General features: G+C 37.2%; 3 protein-coding genes across 7 annotated transcripts; 1 reads left to right on the forward strand and 2 right to left on the reverse strand.

The window, feature by feature from the left end:
- Nucleotides 1–960: 960 nt before the first annotated feature.
- Nucleotides 961–4,812, forward strand: LOC137956532 (annexin D5-like). Of its 2 annotated transcripts, XM_068804070.1 has the most exons (7): nucleotides 961–1,176; nucleotides 1,968–2,113; nucleotides 2,306–2,524; nucleotides 3,621–3,836; nucleotides 3,952–4,041; nucleotides 4,267–4,370; nucleotides 4,451–4,535. In XM_068804070.1, the coding sequence occupies exons 1-6, from the start codon at nucleotides 1,101–1,103 to the stop codon at nucleotides 4,321–4,323; spliced, it is 804 nt and encodes a 267-aa protein (XP_068660171.1). In that variant the 5' UTR covers nucleotides 961–1,100; the 3' UTR covers nucleotides 4,324–4,370; nucleotides 4,451–4,535. The 2 variants fall into 2 exon arrangements, with proteins under 2 accessions (XP_068660171.1, XP_068660170.1); XM_068804069.1 differs by lacking the exon at nucleotides 4,267–4,370 and having other exon boundaries at nucleotides 4,451–4,812.
- A 2,563-nt stretch (nucleotides 4,813–7,375) lies between these two features.
- Nucleotides 7,376–10,131, reverse strand: LOC137955722 (uncharacterized). Of its 2 annotated transcripts, none has more exons than XM_068802815.1 (5): nucleotides 9,986–10,131; nucleotides 9,544–9,879; nucleotides 8,408–8,645; nucleotides 7,763–7,924; nucleotides 7,376–7,594 (listed from the first exon to the last, which is right to left on the reverse strand). In XM_068802815.1, the coding sequence occupies exons 2-4, from the start codon at nucleotides 9,850–9,852 to the stop codon at nucleotides 7,779–7,781; spliced, it is 693 nt and encodes a 230-aa protein (XP_068658916.1). In that variant the 5' UTR covers nucleotides 9,853–9,879; nucleotides 9,986–10,131; the 3' UTR covers nucleotides 7,376–7,594; nucleotides 7,763–7,778. The 2 variants fall into 2 exon arrangements, with proteins under 2 accessions (XP_068658916.1, XP_068658915.1); XM_068802814.1 differs by having other exon boundaries at nucleotides 7,580–7,668.
- Nucleotides 10,132–10,360: 229 nt separating this feature from the next.
- On the reverse strand, nucleotides 10,361–17,936 carry LOC137955721 (uncharacterized). 3 transcript variants are annotated; one of them, XM_068802809.1, is made up of 9 exons: nucleotides 17,648–17,936; nucleotides 17,070–17,234; nucleotides 16,636–16,807; nucleotides 16,404–16,453; nucleotides 11,821–12,783; nucleotides 11,562–11,678; nucleotides 10,953–11,237; nucleotides 10,821–10,877; nucleotides 10,361–10,730 (listed from the first exon to the last, which is right to left on the reverse strand). In XM_068802809.1, exons 2-9 carry the CDS (start codon nucleotides 17,196–17,198, stop codon nucleotides 10,578–10,580), a joined length of 1,926 nt encoding a protein of 641 aa, XP_068658910.1. In that variant the 5' UTR covers nucleotides 17,199–17,234; nucleotides 17,648–17,936; the 3' UTR covers nucleotides 10,361–10,577. The 3 variants fall into 3 exon arrangements, with proteins under 3 accessions (XP_068658910.1, XP_068658913.1, XP_068658914.1); XM_068802812.1 differs by having other exon boundaries at nucleotides 17,070–17,936; XM_068802813.1 differs by lacking the exons at nucleotides 17,070–17,234; nucleotides 17,648–17,936 and having other exon boundaries at nucleotides 16,404–16,505; nucleotides 16,636–16,719.
- Nucleotides 17,937–20,421: the final 2,485 nt, after the last annotated feature.

Here is a 20,421-nt window from a genome sequence, read left to right on the forward strand (position 1 = left end):
GTTCTCTCACCCCCAGCTCGAGGGGGAGTGTTTGAAGACAGGGCCCAAACCCACACGACCAAGAAAAACTCACATATCCAAGTGTATTAGAAAATGGGTCCAAACCCATAAAACCAAGGAAGATCCATGGATCCAAGAGATATAGAAGATTGGCTCAAGACCCATTGACTAAGGAGAATACCCATAGGCCCACATACAAGATAACATGATGGTAAATGAAGTGTCATCTCATAGAGATGACATTGATATAATTAAGTTAAAGTTTTAGGGTTAAAACCCTAAACTCTAAACCCTAAGTTCAGGGTATTATTATAATATAATAGTTTCATAAATCTATAAATAGAGCTCTAGAGGGAAGGTTAGGAATAATCAATTCCATAATCATTCTTCCTCCAATCTTTTTCCAATAAGTTTCTTTTCCTTTTTTTCCATGAATTAAATTCATGGAGTTCTGAAAATCAATAAAATTAATAAATATGATAAATTATTGATTAACCCAACATTATGAATGTTCTAATTCCAATATATGGTTTTATGAATAATTATTTTGGAAATTATGGTATAAAATGATTCTTATATGGTGAGGAGGTTACACAAGTCCTTAAATTGACCCTAACCTTGCTTGTGGAAAGACTTTCATCTTCCAAATTGAAAAGACCGACAACAAGTGTGTTCCTCTAAAAATAACACAAAATCGACTTAAATTCCTTCCTCAGCCATTTAAGAAGCATCGAAACCATAAACCCTAAACCCTGAACTCTGAAATCTCCATAGCTCTGAGATAAAAATAATCTTTACCTATGTAGAGATTTTTATGTCTATCTACATGTGACATCTATTAAATGGAATATGCGAAGTGTCATGAAATGGTACTATTTGAAGTTGAGAGGATAATATAGTACTTTTATTCAAAATTTTAATAGTGTTTGGTGAGAGCTAAACCACTGGTTCAATTTTATCTTTGTGGACTTCAATAATTCTGTGGTGGAATCCAACGCTTCTCTCCTTCAAGGTCTTCGGCAGGGGAAAGCTTCCGAACGGACTCGGGTGCAGCGCCTGTCAACTGAGGGGATACAGAATTTGTGAGAAATCAAGACCAAATGTCGACTTTGAGCGTTCCGCCTGTGCTTACTTCGCCCCGCCAGGATGCCATGGATCTTTATCGTGCATTCAAAGGTGTCGGCTCTCTCTCTGCTTGTGCTTATTTCATTTGAAATCTTTTTGCATGGGGCTTGTGTTTTTTCATTGTTTTTTATGTTGCTTGTGAGGTAGTGATTCACCTCTCTCTTTGTTACAGTAATTTATGTTTTAGATTCTTTTAATTGCTTTGCTCTTCATCGGCCTACGAATCAAATGAAATGGAACGTTGAGGAAAGAAGTTTATCTACCATTAAATGGAATGCAGACCTTCTTATACTTGACTATTTGAACTTATTAATGTATGATAAGAGCAAGCATAGAACAACGTAAAGATAAAGTTCCATCTGATGTAAGTGTTAGGATTTAGGAGAGATTTGGACATTTTTCAACGTGGTGTTTACTTGCCCAACCCTATAAGCTAGAGAAAATTATTTCAAACATAATTTTTTATTTTAGATCATTTTCGAAGACTGCACCCTCATGACATTACTGCTCTGTGCATGTCATGGAAGAAATGATCTCTTGAGGAGAAAATAAAGAAAACTTTCCCCAATGCATTGGCTCATTTAGCTGGGGAAATTTGATGTTCTGTAGTGGATTGGGCCTTTGGAGTAATAGTCACATACGGTTCTTTAATGTGATGTCTTGGATTCGAGTCTCACCAGGAGAAAGGGGTGTGATGTGCGTCTGTAATCAATATTCAAAAACAAAAGAACTTGATGTTTCATATTTGCATCTGTTTGCAATCCAACAAATAGCCAGTTTTCACACAAATAGCATAACAGCAATGAAGTATGTTTTAGCCCGTTACAGCCATAACTTTTCAGGATTTGGCTGTGATACCGCTACTGTTGTCAATATTCTTGCCCATCGAGATGCATCCCAGAGGGCTCTCATTCAACAGGAATACAGAGCCATGTATTCTGATGATCTTAGTACCCGTCTCTCATCAGAGCTTAGTGGAAACCTTAAGGTATCAATTCTCATAACCTTTGAGGTTTTTTAACATTGGATTGTGAGACTCAAACGCAAGAAACATCTTAAGTCCTCATCCATTTTTATGTCCAAGTGCCTAAGATCAACATCTGATTGTAGGTTTGAATGCTTTTCTGTTTTTTTTGTTTTTTTTGTTTTTGTGTGTGTGTGTGTGTGTGTCTATTGTCAGAAAGCAGCTCTATTATGGATGCATGATCCACCAGGGCGTGATGCAATCATTGTGAGGGAGGCACTAAGTGGTGAATCCATTGATCTTCAAGCTGCTACTGAAGTGATATGTTCTCGGACCCCCTCTCAGATACAAGTATTTAAGCAAGCATATTATGTCAAATTTGGGATTCACCTTGAGCATGACATTAATTTACAAGCATCTGGTGATCACCAAAAGGTCCTCTCTCATTTTCACTTTTTTGATCTTATCATATAAGAGCATTTGTTTGTATAAAGAAGGGCAGGCTTTCATATTTGGACAAATTGAACCTAAATTATCAAGTTAACGACTCTTACTTAAAGTGATCCTTTGTTTTGCATGGAAGCATAGATGTATGCTCGCCTATTTTTATGTGAAACCATGCTCTGTTAACTGAAATTACTTTAAATCCAAGAAGAAAGTAATTTGTGTCTATGGACTGAAGAAAAAGCTTAAGAAGATTTTGGTTTGAGATTGGTAAATTTACAAAAAAATGGGGACATTTCCTGATTCAGAAAAGTTTTGAAAGATTCATGCTTGATAGAAGGCGGGGAAAAAAAGTAAGAAAAAAAAAGAGTTGGGTGCTTGTCTAAAAAGAAGATTTGAGGGAAGTTTTAGGAAGAGTTGGTTATTCTACAATCACCCCTAGTTTGAATCAGTGCAAGCATTCCCATTAACAAGGAAGAGCAAATAACTTGGGAACAATTCAAAGCATGAATGACGCAGAAAAGAAGCTTGACAATGAGGGGAACTTTCTACTTGCACTTCTTTTTATCCTCATACTGTAGTGAGAGATATTTTTTCTAAAATCAAGGAATGCAGTAGAAGAAAGATTTTTAATATTTACATGTTATTTACTGTGGAGTGTGCATTTTTTTTCTGGTCAATTGATATTTCGGGTGTTTAATAAGCCTCGGATGGGCTTTCCCTGGCTATATGAGTAGGCATTTTCGGATAAATGGATGCATGATCATTCACTGCTTGTAACTAATAGTGATTCTCCTGCTTGTTTCACAGCTGTTAATTTAGTGCACAGTACAAACGTATTGTGACCAGTGGTGGAGCCTGAAATTTTGGAAACCAAGGTGCTTTGCTCCCTTCAAGAATTTCCCCACTGCCTCAGTATACTGTGTCCCAGCTTCCAAAACTTTCTGGTCCCACCACTGACTGTGACAATGCTGAATTTACTGTATCTGTTATAAACTAATTGTAATTGTTGGCTATCCTATTGGTTGTGGAATAGATGTTTTTATTTCTTAAGCTTTGACTGGTGAGACTTCTTTGTGCCTTTCAGTTGCTTCTTTCATATGTAAGTACACCACGTTATGAAGGCCCAGAAGTTGATCATGGGATGGTCGAAAAGGATGCAAAGGATCTCTATAAAGCTGGGGAGAAAAAATTAGGAACAGATGAGAAGACCTTCATTCGGATCTTCAGTGCACGAAGCAGTGCACATCTGGCTGCTATTTCGAATTTTTACCATCGTATGTATGGCAACTCACTCATGAAGGTGCAACTCTATCAAATTTTCTTTTCCCTCTTCTTTACCATACTGTCGGTTCTTGGTAGTATTTCACTATGCTGTTTTTTATCGTGCAAGTCTGAATAAACATTACATCTTACAGGCAGTGAAGAGTGAAACATCTGGACTTTTGGAGTTTGCACTTCTAACAATCATAAGATGTGCTGAAAATCCTGCCAAGTACTTTGCCAAGGTAATTTTTGTAGTTATTTTTCCGTGGATTATAAATATTTTTATATCAATGAACCTGCTGTGGATCTCTGTCCTCCAGAACATTTCTGGAACAGGGAAACTGTGAGTTTTGAAAACCATTTCCGAAGTCTGTAGTGATTCAAGTTGGTCAGGAATCTGGTACATGGGTTTGTTTATGGGTTCTCCGTGTGCTTTTACTAGTCAACTCACTGGATAATTTTGATAGGTAAATCCTGTTTTTTGTGGTGATAAAACTGAGTGTACGAGCCAGTCTCATTGCTAATAAATGGTCCAGTTTTGGACCATTTGGTATCCTAGTGATTCAGCCAGGTGGACCTTTTGGCACATATTATTCTGTCTTGTGCATTTGCTATTGGTTGCTCTCATGGTGAATCTTAAATAAATTTCAGGTTTTGCACAAGGCAATGAAAGGACTGGGAACTGAAGACACAACACTGGTGAGGGTAGTGGTGAGTAGGACTGAGATGGACATGCAGCATATAAAAGCACAGTATGAGAAGAAACACAAGAAATCGCTGGGAGATGCAATTCAATCAGAAACATCAGGCCATTATCGTAGTTTTCTTTTGTCTCTTGTGGGTCATAAACATTAGAAAACATGTGGTTCATCTTGTTAATGTTCTGCTACTTATCATTTTGATGCTACTTGGCGTAATTGCAAGTGTTTTATGTATGGTAAATGTTGTATAAGGTTATCCTAAGGGTGATTGTAATGTTTCTCTCGCCTCCGAAGTCTAGATTGTTTTCTTTCCCCTGTAGAATTGTGCTCAAGGATTCCGTTATTCCTCTATTTGAGCCGTTTAAATGTGTTTCTGTTTCGTAGAGTGGGATGGATACTCTCGATCGGGTCAAACCGGAGACTCTTCCACCCCTGTTCTTACTTTGATAGCTCATCATGAGGATTGATTGCTTGTTGATGCAAACAGAGGAAAAGGTTACCCAAGAAGAAAATATTTGATACTCTTCGGCTTCCCGACGTTGTCAAACTTATACACAAATGTTCGGTCATGGGATCGGATTCAGAGTTGAACAGGAAAAAAGAGAGGAGGAAACCAGAGCGTCTTCATAGTTCACAGTTTCACACAGAAGACAGAGCGTTCCACTTTTATGAGCCGAACAGCCACTGTTGATTAATAGATAGACGTGAAGGAAATTGGTTCAGTACTAGGAGTGAGGTGGAGGAGTAGAAGAGAGGATTTTCTTAAGCAGCTGGAGGATGGAACGGGCAGAGCGGATGGCAGGGTCGACGTTCGTCGCCTCTCTGAAAGTGGCGTGAGCTCGGAGAGCCACTTCGATGCCCACTCCCAGCCGTACTTGCTCGTCCTTGATCGCCTCCTCGCACAACCCACATACCCAGATGCCGCCGAATCGCTCCTGGACCCAACCGATATACCCATCTGTGCACTCCTCGGACATGCCGCAGCAGCCGCATCTAGCCCACTTCACTGCTTCAATGCTATCCATTGTCTTCCACTGTGTCTTCTTCCTGTAGCACTGTACACTTGTTTCTGCTCTCAGCTTCGTCCAGTGTGGTAAGCTCTTCAAGTTTCGGTTCACTCACTTTTATAGCAAAAAGGGTGTTTGTATTGTCTGGTTGAAGCAGAAAAAGTCGCCCTGAAAGTGTCTATATAGGCGCTCAGCTTTCTACTCAGCTTTGATTCTTAGCTCTGATTGAAAAGATATCACAGGGGGGCAGGGTTCCGGACTGTTGTTGTCTTTTGAGGAGGAACTGATGAAGGATGAGGACAACCACAAAGAAAAAAAAAACCAATATCACCTCTCTTCGTCTTTTCCTGTTTTCAACTGTTGCAGTTGATGAAATCGCTTGTACCAATCACATCAAATATGGACAAACCAGATCAGTAAATCCAGTCAACGAAATAGCTCGATGGGAGTGGAGGGGGGAAATGCCAGAAAATGGAAAGTTTTTGGCCGCTTCTATAGAGACCGGACCACTTCCTATTCCATTTTTGGGTGGAAATATCCAATCTAGGTGATGATTGGAGGTCTATGCTCTGCCATGAATCCATTGTTTTGGGGAAGAAATCCATGTGCTCCTGAATGGAGTTTGAATTCTATAGATAAAGGTGCATCGAAATCTGCGAGATATTTCAGAGAAAGGCTAATGCTCTCATTATTTCTCCGTTTAAAAATTGGACAAAAGTTGGTGGAGCAGTTAAGGCGCAAAGATGGAAGAGTTCTGTTCAGACACAAAAGACGAGAGACGAGAGAAAAGAGAATCTGCAAAAACTGGGGCTCAGAAGTTCTGAAACGGGATGGTTATTGGCTAGTAATGAAATGACAAGAGAGACGAAGCCACGTGAAAGGGTGAATGAGAGATGGATTGATGAAGGGGAAGGAGGGGCTCGAGGTTATCGATTTGTCTTCCAGGAGAGAAGATTAGGGGGAGAATTATCTCTGTCTAGATTAAGTCAAAAAATAATTGAACCTAGTGTGATGCATCTTGCTTTTGTCTTACTATTTGACTGCAAAATTAGGAGTCCGTTGCATCCACATGCACAAATAGTAACCTCCGTTTTTATCCTTATCTTCAATTGGAGTAGTTAGGTAAATCATGAACCTTTGGCAGTTGGCACAGCACTTTAGACTTCTTTAGACTTTGTGGATAAAAAAGGTTGTCTTCGAATAATTTCTTCTTGGTAGCTTAATTACACAATATAATTCCATATGTGGCCAATGAATTTTGTAAAATTCTTCTTCTCCCTTCTTCTTCACATTATAATCCAGTCGAACCCATCTCCACACAAGAACTTGATTAGAGTCTTAAATGATTTGTCGGATAAATACAATTTCTCTTAATTGACTAGCTTCAAAATTTCAATTAGCCTCCACTTGGTCTTTTACAAGAAAATTTGGCTTTGTATTGTAGGAGTGGATCCAAAGACGGTGGTAAAGTATTGACATTGGAAAAGATAGTGGAGTTGGAATAGGGTGTTTGCTTGGTGTAAGCTTCATGATGACTTTAAAAGAATTTTGACGGAGTTGCTATAGAGTTTCTACATGTGTTACAAGCTCTGTGGGGATTTTAACAAAGTCTGGGATATGGGGCTCCAACAAATTTTCCTTGCTCTTTTTCCACTTTCCTCCCATGTAAAAGTCCTCCTATAACCCTATAGGGAGTCCTTATTTATAATGTAATGGGGGTGATTTAAATGCTCCACCATTTTCTCTCATTTATCTTTTCTCTTATCTTCTTCTTTTTCCTCATTAACTATAAAATAACACTTGGTAAAACTTATTCTTCAACCTATGAAAGTATGACACCTCATCTCATTCATTTTAAAAACCTTTAGGTGGAACTTTCTTACATTATTAAAAGAAAAAGGCGAATAAGACCTATTTACTCGATATATGATTAAAAGAAACCAACCCCTATATTAGCAAGCCCGTTCCTGTCCCCTCTTCGTTACTTGACACTAAAGACCAGTATTACAAGCCATACCTGGAATGCGACCGCGTGTAAGAGCCTGAAGCCTAGCTTCCCAAACTTCTGTGTATAGTATAATGTATGCCTGCTTCAGAGATTACCATTCAGTTTCCAAACTTGCCTAATAGTTGATATGAAAACTAATTTCCGTTCTCTTTCCTATAGACACCACAAAAATATTAGAAACCAACATATATCGATCATGAAGATAAGTCTCATACTGGAAGAATTACTAACACCACATTTCACGCACATATTCGAGACCACTCCTAATCCAGGCGTTTCTCCTGACACTGGCTATATCGAGCAGCAGAGTATGTTGAAAGTGCCGATCCTGTTACGCTCAGCGAATGTTTGGTGAACTCTACACTTTTCCTTGCCGCTACCCACACAGCACAGAAGAATCCGACCCATCCTGCAGCAAAAAAATTTCATCAAGAATTTGATTTAACATGCAAGTCGTTTCCTAAAAGACAGGGCAAAATGGTTAGTAAGATCTCCAAACCCTCTCCCATCAAATTGATGAACAGTTAGCCCTTTTCTTTTTTTTTTTTAAAAAAAGAACAGTTGGCCCTTTTAATTAAGTTCAATCTTGAGTTTATTGATCACAACAACTAAACAATTGTTCTTTCTCTCATCATTTTCCTCCCTCCAAGTTCTGAGTGCCAGAACTGCATAGGACTAAACTTACCTTTTCTTCATGGACATATGGATTGTAGGAAGTCATATACATGGAAACCTTCTTGAAACAATTTCTTTCTGCTAAATAGACCAAAGGAAGAGGACTACCATATTCCAATCTAGGATTAGAAAATAAATAACTCCATTTGGTCACTCAAAATCTGAAGAAGTCAAATAAATTTTCTATAAAGGCAAAATCTTGAACGTCATGACGTACCTGTAGCTATTAGAACAACGATGATAGTTGAGACGGTTGCAGTTGAAATAACAAAGAAAGCCACTGACATTGCAGCAACATAGATTGAGGCAATGCAAGCTAAGAAAAGAGCTAAGAAACCTCCAGCAGCCGCCAAGGATATCAGTGCAGATATAATAATAGCATTAGCTGTTGCTGCCAGAAAGAAAAGCATGAACACCAGTAACCCTGTCAATGCCAACGAAGTGATAGTCCCTACCTGCAATAATATTATAAGAAGAAAAATTAAGAAAGGGAAGGTGTCCGTCTGTAGAGGGAGAAGAGAAAATAACAAAACAAATAGGAACTTTTTGTTCAATTTTGGGGATATTTGACGTCAAAGGATGAAATTTCTTGGACACTGGGTTGTATCATCATCTGAATGATTTTCAAGTCCTTCACTCCATATTATCAGTAAATATTCTAAATTTGAACCTACGAACTCCCTCTGATTTCAAGTTACTCTGAACCTTACATAGTTCACATGGTAGTATCAGGCTTCACAAGTATCTTGATTTACTTCAATCAGGAAAAATTCTACGAAATGAAAAAGCTTTCTCGCGAGCTACAGAACAAGAATATGCTGATACTTCTCCTAAAACCAACATCTAGAAAAGTAAAATGTGCCATACGAGAGGTGTACTGATAAAGAAAATTAGCTAAAAGAACTATCATGAATATAACCATCTTTCTTCACATGGCAGGTGCAAAGAATTCTCTCAGAGACTTGCCGCATGGCTATCAACGCAAAATTCACAGTTCCCAGCAATAACCAAAATGACAGAAAGGAAGTTGACAGAGCGGTAAATACTGTCTTCCTCTTACATAACAGCCGGATACAGCATACCTATCTAATAGAACTCAAAAATCTGAAAATAGGAAAGATAGGAAAGCTAATTTGATGTCATCAATATACAGAGCAAAGCTTCAAATAAAAACCAAAATCTATATAAAGACAACAAAATCCACACTTTTATCCAGTTCGACAAGAAGAATTAGGAAAAAAACAAACAAGCCCCAATCCACCAAGACCGAATTGTCATAATACTATCTCATAAGAATTTGAAAAGCAAAGGCAAAAAACAAAACATCTTGCCGAATGCGACGCCTAAACTTACAGAGATGACAAGGAGCGGACGGAGAGGACGGCCTCGTCGAGTCCACAACAGAAGCTTCCGAGTAGAGTTCCTGGAACCTTCTCGAACATAAGAACCGTTCTCGTTCACCGACGTTTTGATCCGCTGGAAGATCGAGGAGGAAGAACCGGCGGCGTTGGGATCGGGAAAGATGATCTTCGACACGAGGCGACGAAGAGCACCGTACAAGGTCTCCTCGCCCTCCATCTCTTCGATCTCGACCCGGCGGAGAGGATTCTGATCCTCAGACTCACCGTTGGCATTGGAGGTCTTCTCGTCGGCCTCAGCCATTTCTTCTTCCTCCACAGTCGCGCAGCACTGGAGAGGTAAAACGAGAATCACCGACTCACTGTGAGCGATTTATTATTCAATCGCTTTTTTACAAAAAAAATAAATTCTGCGAAACATTTTTGTGACCCCTAACCTGCACGTGGCCGTTCTCTTTTGAAACGTCGGATTCTTAGACTTGGAAGCCCAGAAGGTGGAGACGCTACCTGATTCGTGAACATGCGAGGAGTAGTAATGTCGAAAGCATGAAGAAACGAATCCATTCTGTGCCGACATCATCTAAAAATTCGAGTCAAATCTCGATCGAATCAAATCAATATTAACCAGTTGGTAAGCACGGTTATAACAAGCAACATTAACGAACACAGTTCTACCCAACCCTAATTTGAGTAACGAGTTCAAAGATGCTGCTGCAAGAGAGAATGATGGTGAGAGGCAGAGGACAGAGGAAGAAGATCAACTGCCATGTTGACGGACGACATAATTGCAGACTAGATGTTCTGAATGCTGAATATCCAAATCAATCAAGATCGCAGGTACCCTTGAGACTTCATCATAATAAATGAAAACAACGGCAGAAGCGAATCTACATAAAAATTATGCATTCGTATTTTTTTTTTTTTTCTGTGATTATTATTACTCTCAAATTCCTAGTATCCATACTTCCGCTGAAGCAAGTGACATGCTTATTTATTTTCCCTCGTAGCGAATGTACAGAGTTACAAGAGTTACAGAAAGTCAGACCTTATTTCATGTACATTTTTACTGGTATTCGGACTAGGGTAATAATTAGTCTGACCATGCATCTCTGCCAGCTCTCTCACACGAATTAATATGGGTGCTGGTATTGGCATTGAAGCATGTTTGCGGGAGTCCTTCACCTGCGAGTTAAAAAAAATTTAAATTTTAACTTAAAATTTAAACAGAAGAAAATCGACAGATATCAGAAGAAAAGATGGTAGATCACTCACCCCTTTGCTCGAAGGAACTTGAGAAAAACTAGCTCTCAGAAGATTCCTCCACTTGTCCTACAAGGAACAAGCTTCTTTCAGCTCCTGATCTACAAATCAACTCATAATGTTCTAAGGCTTCAAAGATCTTACCTTAAGATCAACAGAGGTGCGATAAGCATATGAAGAAAAGGCAAGCCGTTTGATCTCAGACCACCTTCCAGCGCCATACCTTGACACTCCCTCAACAAGCTTCACAACCTCAGAAAGAGTCCAAGCTCTGTGATGCTTTCTTCTAGTCCCACCATTGGCAGTCGGAACAGTTGCTACATTCTCATCTGAAGTGTCATCTCCAGATGAATCTGCATTTTCCATCTCAACAGTTTCTTGATGTCCACTAATGTCGACATCCATCTGCTTTTCTAATTTATTGTCAGACTGGAAATGAAAAAATCAGTCAAAACAAATTCAAAATCTGCCAACTTAGATCACAAACACATATACAAACACCAAAAATAAATAAGTAAAAAAGGCCTGGTGACTGTCAAAAGAATTCCTAGGACCAGAGCCTGGTTTCTGAAAATGCTGAAAAAAAACATGTTTCGATCCCGAGACTTTACAGCTTCTCAGCTTTCATGTGATGTTTTTAGTTGAAAAATTTGGAGTTGAACAGCAACTTAACCTCATGAACTAGAAATACATTACAGAAATGAGAAGGATATCGTCTTTCTTTCTTTTGTAAAGTTACACAGTGTTTCTTACCGACGGCTGAATTTGTTTTCCACTTTGTAAGGTTTCAGTTTCACCATCTTGTCTTGAAATCTGCATCCCAAGGGCCTCTTTGACAACTTCAGCTGCAATTCCACTGGGTTGGTATTTCTGTGAATTTTCAAAAAAAGCATTCATGTCCAATTTCGTTGTTTTAGTTTATAGAAGAAGGCTTTGATTTATGATTTTATAGATTGTTTTAGTTCCAACAAATATCAGAGACTTGTACAACTCACAGCTCGCACAAACATACCATGAGAGCCATAAAATTTTGTCGGGGACGCCCTCTACGGACTCGAGAGACGTATGGAACTTGAACACCAGATCCCCCCAAAGAATCATTCCTAGTGACAAACATTTTTCCTGAGGAAAAAGTCCCCTGCAGGTGCCCAATGTGAAATCTCTGTGAGTCCTGATTGTGTCTGCAACTTTTTCCAGAAGAACCTGATCTCCCGCTGCAATCCCTGGCCTCAACTTCCGACAGTTCTTCAATATATCGTTTGGTAGGCTTTCTAACTCTCTTGGCAGCAGTCTGTACCTCATGAAGTTCATTTTTTGAATCCTCAATTTCTGTTCTAGGTTTCTTCAATCCGTTACTGGACGAAACTTGGCACTCCTGTATTTGATTGGATGGTCTAACAGGCATGTCTGTGCAACCCTTATTCGTGTCCCCAACAGCATTGGAAGAACCATCCAGTTCTTCTCCTACTTCTTTTCTGATTAAAGTTTTCCCTTTAATTATAAAATTTGTTGTTGGGACATCATAAGAGTTGGTCAAACCCATAGCAATCCGCCTTTTGAGCCACAATTTGTCATTCACCGATGTTGTTCGGCCAAATGTCATCTTAAAAGTTTCCTGAAGCTCTCTTATTGATAGATTGTCTAGGCAGATCTCCCCTTCTGTTGTAGATATATCAGAATTATAACTGGAGCAATCATTAAGAAGCACAGACCGGGTAACAGGCTCATCAGTTGACACTGCCACCATCTCAGTAACCCCCAATTCAACATTATTGGTATCTTTTAATCTGGCATTGGGAACAGAGTCCTGCACAGCATTTTCTTCTTTGAAGGTGCCATTTCTATATGGCTCTTGTTCATGCTTATCCAATATCATCTCCTCCATGCTTATGAATTTGGAAACATGATCCAAACCTCCACATGACAACCTGAGCCTCTCTTCCTGTTTAACCCTTTGTAACATTTCCTCAATGTACTACAACCAGGAGAAATAAGAACTCAGGAATTTTAACATGGGATTGCTCATAAAGAAACATAACATGGAGAGGTTAAAATAACAACACCATCATAAATTACTTTTTCAGAAAATCCAATGAATCATACAGCAGTCAGAATGGCATAAATCAATCACACATTCACTAAAAATACCTATATGCGCCATTTCAAAAAAATAATAGTAATACTGCTTTGCACTTAATAATCTGCATGACCACTCCCACAAACATATCAAAGACTCCTAGAGAACAACAATAAACATTGATCAAAAGAATCTGTTCAGCCCAAGCTTTAGAGAAGAGAACACATGCGTAGGAAACTATTATGACCTCCAAGAAATGGTCATGGTTTCTTATTACAAACTTCTATTCCTGGTAAAAAAAAATTAAATGATTTCTAGCAAAATGTTGAACGGTTAATCACACTCACTTCTGGAAAATATGCAGATAATCTCACCACTGATCTTTGTTCAATAAAACAACTCTATAGTTTGATGCCCCCAGACAAAAATCCAAGAAACATTTGAATTTTTTGTTTGCATCACAACCAAAGTATAATATATGAACCAAGAGATCTACTTTTATACACCAGGATTCCCTTACTTCTGTTCTTTTGTCTTGTTGCCTTGGAATAAAAAAAAAAGGTTTCTTACATCCACATATTCGGCAACCTGACTATAATCATAGCAGTCATAAATAAATAATAGATCCATGAAGTTGTTAGCTTTGAAGTCTATATTAGATCTATTCCTCCGTTGCTATTCCAATTCAATATACTGCCAAGGCTTTCGAGAATTAGGAGCAGTCAGCAAAGTTTCATGTATACTTTGGACTATCAGATATACCCAAAAATTTGAGAAACATTTGTACCAGATGGTACAGAAACATTCTCCATTACCCCTAAAAACAGGCCAAACAACTTAGAGAAGTTACCAAACAGAAGCAAAAATAAACTTAACAAATTAATCTTTATACTACTGTGACAAAATTTTATGTTACTATTATAAGAAGTATAAAATACATGTACCAAGTTTAGAAGCACTTAGTCCCTTGATCTCATTAATTTCATTCTTCAAACTAAAATTTGTATCATCTAATTAGAGCTGCACCTAAGAAACTCTTAAAAGGTCGGGGCAGGCATTTTCATCTAATTAAGCTAAATTTCTACCACATAAGAATCTTTCATGAGATCTTCTCCCTTAATCCCATTATCCAGGCATGGCAGCTCTTTGGTGACTCACTATAGCTGCATTTATATTGTGCCTTTGACTTCAAAAGAAATGAGAAGATGGTTTTCCACAAGTTTCGTTCACTTTGAAGTGTAACTGAAAAAAATTCATTGGGACCTTTTTTCCCGCAAGTTTGCCTCATTTTGGAAGAGTAACTGAAAAAAATTCACTATATTTTCTTTTGGACTAGCCTTGTGAAGAATTTGATTATTTCACTTTGCACTTAGTAAAGAGAGTTAGGTCTCTATTCTTAGTAGCACCTTAAACATTGGATAACCCATCCACACTCGGATTACTCAACTTTGATGGGACCAAGACCAGCTTGCTTGGACTCAATAACTCGAGATCATGATGGTCATATCTGTTTTTTTTTTTTGTTAGTTTGGGCAAAAGAGGCATGATTCCCATGTGGGAGATATGATCATGTTTTCTTGGAAATTGGTGGTATCCCTTCATTGCAGTCAACACATTTCGCATGCTAAGATCAGCAAATTCTATGATAATCTCCATTGCTAGAGTTGGTGCTACCCAGCATTATTACTACATGCACTTTTTGACTCTAGCTTATGTATTCTAAACTTCTCACTAGCATATCATTTTTTCTTCTAGTTTTTCACTTCTCATCCAGTTAGAGGATTCTTTGAAAAATTAATATTCACTTTTTTTTTCATAAAAAAAGATGATTTAAAATTGTCTTCTTTAGTAATCAGGATCTTATGCTTCTTCAGATATTTAGAATGCTCAAACACTAAGAATGCTAAGTTACTGTACTTATTCTAGTTCAGCGGGACAAAGGCCTCAACCAAGTTATACAGGCTTTAGTTGGATTGGTCCCAGGACTCTAGGCAGGTCACTAGTACCAGGTTTTGCCTCAGTGGTTTAACATCAAATATCTGAGAGGGCTTGAAAATCCGAAAAAGAGAAACTTGCCATCCTTTACCCTTCTAATATTGCACTTTGGCACAATCATTTAACATTATCCACATCAAACATCCGCATCAAACATCCGCATGGGGCTTTTGAAACCCAATGGGAAAGAACCTTTTCTCCCCATGTTATTCTCCCCCAAAGCTCAAAGGTTTCCAAAAGAAAAATGGCAAAACTGCCACTTACAGCTTCTCAAACTCGGGAGTTGTCTTCAATATATCATCTTTGAAAGAAGAAAACAGAAGAAAGGTTTCCTTCAAAGGAATACCCAGCACTTGGTCAAATTTAAAGCCTCACACAGTACCTGGAAAGTTGTTTGTTAAAATAGTTTCCTCAAATTTCATTCTGTCAACAATAATCCTTCTGCTGGATGCCACCAGAGACAGATATGCCATCAAACTTTCACCAGGTTTACAGTTACTCTAAAAAAGCAGGAGGCAGCTTATATGCCATCAGACTGAGCAGCAAACACAAGCTCATGATAATAGAGCAAGAATTTCTTTTTTTAGAAAAAGAAAAAAAAAAAAGAAAGAAAGAGGAAGGAAAGAAAGAAGAAAATGAGAGAAAGAATGATTCAGGTTAGGTCCAACCAAATTAATCCAGAAAATTAAACCACTTAAACCATTGATATAAAACCTATTCAAGAAGACAGCTGTTGAATAAGTTGAACAAGTTCCCTTGCTTATGTGATGCAATTGGATCAATGGGGAAATGGTTGGAGAGAATTACTTGGTATATTTCAACCTTTTGACACTTTCATGATCCATATATATTCCCCTTGACATAAAAATCATATCCTTCAATCATTCTCCTTCCTTCTTGTTTCATGTATAAAAGCAATGCACATTCTTCTTCTTATTATAGTATTAGCTAATTAAACATTTCTAAACATTGGGATTCCTTATCAATACAGCACTCCACACCTCCAAGACTCCTATTCTACACCACACAAACCTAGCATCTTGGGCATTGGTTATTTGTTGCTGGGAAAAGCACAGGGAAAGCTTCACAGACATCGCACCAAGTCCTAATATGATGCAACACATGAATTCAGCATAGCATGCTGAAATAAGCTTATCATTTCCCTACCATGAAGACACGTAAATGCATCACAGCAAGAAAAGAAAGTCGTAAAAGCCTCACAGGGACAAGTAGGATAGCTGATGAAAAATGCTGTCACCAGAAAAAGGTTGACCACAAGAATATTATAACCAAAGTTTTGGTGTAACCATTTTGCATCGAATATATGCTCACTTTTAATATGAAAACTAAAAATTCCTTAAGAAAGACAATTCCAGAATGAACTTTTCTTCTCATAAAGCTATCTACAATCAACTGAAAGATAGCGATAAAACTAACTGCAAGAAAACATTTCTGGTGTATTTGGAATATAGATTAAGGTGACCAATAAAAAATAAAAATAATATCCAACAACGAAAATACACCTCAATTCTCGCATTTAACTTTTCCGAATCTGCTCCCATGTTCTCACAACCTGTTATTTGTGAATATATTGAAATATCTTGTTAGCACCACACTGAAGAAGGCTGAAGAAGAAAAGGTACAGAAAATTGTTAAATTGAACCAACAATGATGGAAGCCAAGCAAATAGTTTTATGCAACAAGGAATAGCTGCAGATAGGAAAACAAAAACAGAAAAAAAAAACACAAAGAAACCTTCTGAACCCTCCATAACGGGCTTCTTCAAAGAAATTCCATTTGAATTGTATCCTTTATTGATCTTCACATCTTCAACTGAACGTGGTAGACTTTTTTTGTCATCGAAAAAATCCTCAGCTGCAATAACCTCATCATCTGTAGCAGGGACTAGCCTCCCATCACCTTCAACCTAATCATGAAAAGAAGGAAAGACAAAAGAGGATAATACATCAATATTCAACAACACCAACATGCATACGTTTCATTTATGAATGTTCACACAGACCAACACACTACTTGAAAACGCTGGTACAAGTTGAAGATAAGACCTTATGCTGGGAATCCCTAAATGGCCATTGAGTCAATGGCGCCATCCACCACACATATCCATTAAAAAAAGTGAGAACGGTCACAATTTAGATCATCAAATGATACTATACTAGAAGCCTTACCCGAACAAGTTTATAGACCACAGGATCAGCAATCTGTTGTTTTGAAGAGACAGAAAGACTAACACTTTCATCTAATGTTGCTGTTATGATGTTTCCACAATTTGTCTTTGCCTCGGGCAGCGTTTCCATGGAAAATCGACCACATGCAGCAACTCAAGCAATAAGCTGAAAAACCAGAAAATTTACTAGTGGAAACTTCAGTTTCGCATCGTAATGACCGTATCATTCCTGACTGAACGCCAATGATACCTTTGCTACCTCGCACCCGTCCTTCCCCCAACCGTTACCATATAAGCAAGGACAAAACAATTCAAGTATGCATTGCAATTAAAATTTTCAGATAACCAATACCCTAATTTTCATACACACAAATTTAGTCCAGCATCTTCACCCCTACAAAAACCCATTTCCAATTCTCAAAAAATCCCACCTTTTCAACACAGACCACCCAATACCCGTCATGTATTTGATGCAAACAACCCGATCGTTAAAGATAAAAAAATTTTAAAAACAAGAGAGAGAAAGAATCAGGGAAAAATCAGTAGAGAGAATAAAATTCGCATTACCGAATAACTTACCGTCAAAACTGACCGTCTGGGCGGATTAAGCTGTTCCCACTGGCATTCTCAACACTATACAAAAGATCGATGGACGAAGTCTCGACGCGCAGATAACAGCAAAACCGATTAAAAAGATAGACAGCGATCGGCTTCCAAGTGGTCCAATTTTGATATGACCGAAATTTAAAGGTCGGAGGGCGATTTTAATGGATTTGAAAGGGATAGATTCTTATAAAGCCACTGCGAAAATTAGGAAATACGTAGACTTTTTTACGCTTCTCTCGTATTTTTACTAGTTCGCTGCCACTCTTCGTGCTCTCCAATTGCCACTGCGCAGAACGGATTCCAAGTGGCTTTATATGCTGGATTTGAATTAACTGATCCACCCAGAAAATTTTTGTGAGAGTGCTACACTCATTGTCACGATGTACCTAAAAATGCATTAATACCTTATATATAAAATTGGGAAAAAGGCTGGACCAACATTGGCTGCACCCAACCTTTTCTTTAAAAATATTATATATTTTTATAATATTATTATTTATTTTATAAAAAAGTATAAGCCTAAGTCACATACCCTAAGTTTATAAAAGCTTCTTATAATCAAAATTAAATTGAATTTAGCCTTCTTTCTTTCTTTATATTTAATATTATTATTACATCTATTTTATCATTATAAATAAATTAAAAAAAGGGACAATATTAGATTAATATTAACATGAATTCATGGAAAATTAAAATTAAAATTAATTAATTTATATTTAATGGTTAAATTAATATTGGGGTGTGTTAGAGTTTACATGGACTTGTGTTCATACTCTTTTTTTATTAAAAACTAAAACTTCACTTATCTAAAAAAATAAGAAAAATAATATAATAAACATTAAGTAATCCTGTATCTATCTATACACCATCTATTTACGCATGTAAAAACAAAAAACAAAAAATTACACATTTTTAAGCAAGGTGGATCACTTCATGATGAACTTTGGCTTTCTTTTTCCTCGATAAGTCTTCTTTGTCTTTGCGCTCTCCTTCTCTTATTTTAGAATTGTCTCGAACTATAGGTGATAAATTTATAGCTAATTGAACAAAAGGATTTGCCTCTTCTTATAGCTAATTAAAAGTATAATTTATACACGAATTAAGTTTAGCATGTCCACCTCCATTAAAAACAAATTTTACATGTAAAAAAAATAAAATGTGCATTGGATATCTTAAACTTTTTAAATCTACTAAATCAACCTAAAAATTTTTCGCACGAGGAGGTTTAATCATCTTTAAAAATATTTGAAAATGGATTTTCCTACCCAGAGGACAAAAGTTGATAGAAATAAAGAGGATAAGGATAACGAAAATTGAAATTGCCTCAACTTGTAACTCTACAGTCATGTACACTTGTAACTCTACTATCATGTAAACTTTCATCATTCTGTAACTATAAATAATTGTATCAATGAAGGTAAAGAATCGGGAAACTATTTATTTATGTATTTTTATATGGTATCAAATGGGCAGTCCTCTCCTGCCTGCGGAAGATAGGGGAAAGGAGAGAGCCCGACTCTCTTATTTGGTAATGTCGAGTAATGAGAGAATACCGTCTTGTCCCCCTCCCTTTTACTTTTGCCATCTTTTTTATGTATTACATTTATTCTATCACATGCAACTAGAATACTTTGAGGAGTCTTTTGGGCTAGTTGATATATTTGGAGGGCTACCATAGAATTTTATCGCTTACCTTAGTTTCAACATGTCAACTCTCTCTTCCTAAGATTGTACTAGCATGTTAAGTCTTTTTATTATATAAACTATTTAACATAATTGAAAAACAAATAAAAATTACATAACAAATACTTAGTATGATTAAACAATAATAATGATCATAATTTTTTAATCAATCTAATTATAAACTATGAAATAAAAAATAAAAAATAAGAATAAAAAAGGAAGAAGAAGGAAGAACAAAGGCCGAAGGAGCATATTGTAAACCCACGAAGGCAATGAGTTGAAGCATGTAGGCAGCGGCGGTGGAAGAGGTAACGGAGATGTTGGTGGTAAAGGAAGCAGTGGTGGGAAAAACAAAGGTTACATCACTACCAGAGCTCATGAGCACTTTCAGGGCAGAGATGGATCAGTTGCCATTCCGTGGACGAACTACCACCTGTTCCAATACGTCTAATTATGACTTTCTCAAAAGAAAAAACAATCTTTTTAAGTTTTGGCATAGCGAGGTTCATTTTCTAGAGAGCAAATGAGATCTTCTCTTACTGAAAAAGGACTTCAATGGCCAGCCCCTATCACTGAAATATTTCCAAACCCCTTTAAGATAGAATGAAAGATGCATTTGATTCATCTCTTCGTGTTGTTTCTCCTCCTCCATGGTCCTTTCATTCTGCTTCTTATAAAAAAAATTTCCATGTTCGTTATATTGGAGAAGAGACATAAAGGCATCTTAATTAGGCTATTCTAACACTTTCTTAATTTTTTTTAATCTTTAGAGTTATTTAAGCGAATTGGGAGAAGCTTAGTTAATGACATCACATTAGTGTAATGAGAAATTGAGAGTATTTTTTTTTTCATTTGTATGAGAATAAGAAAAGCACATTAGAAAGTATTAGATTGAGATTAGCATCGAGAATCACATTATGCTATATCATTTCACTTAAATTATTTTTTTGGAAGAGAGCAAAATTATACTATTTTCGGTGAATGGCATTATTAATTTGGAATTAGAATTCAATTAAGTAATTTTAGACTTAGTATAATGTTAATTACAATTTGATTTTAGGACA

The sequence above is a fragment of the Aristolochia californica genome, unplaced genomic scaffold, assembly GCF_029961685.1.
Source record: "Aristolochia californica isolate CCGP_79_NKW_82.1479 unplaced genomic scaffold, dmAriCali1.0.hap1 SCAF_2, whole genome shotgun sequence".
In the NCBI taxonomy this organism is placed as follows: domain Eukaryota; kingdom Viridiplantae; phylum Streptophyta; class Magnoliopsida; order Piperales; family Aristolochiaceae; genus Aristolochia; species Aristolochia californica.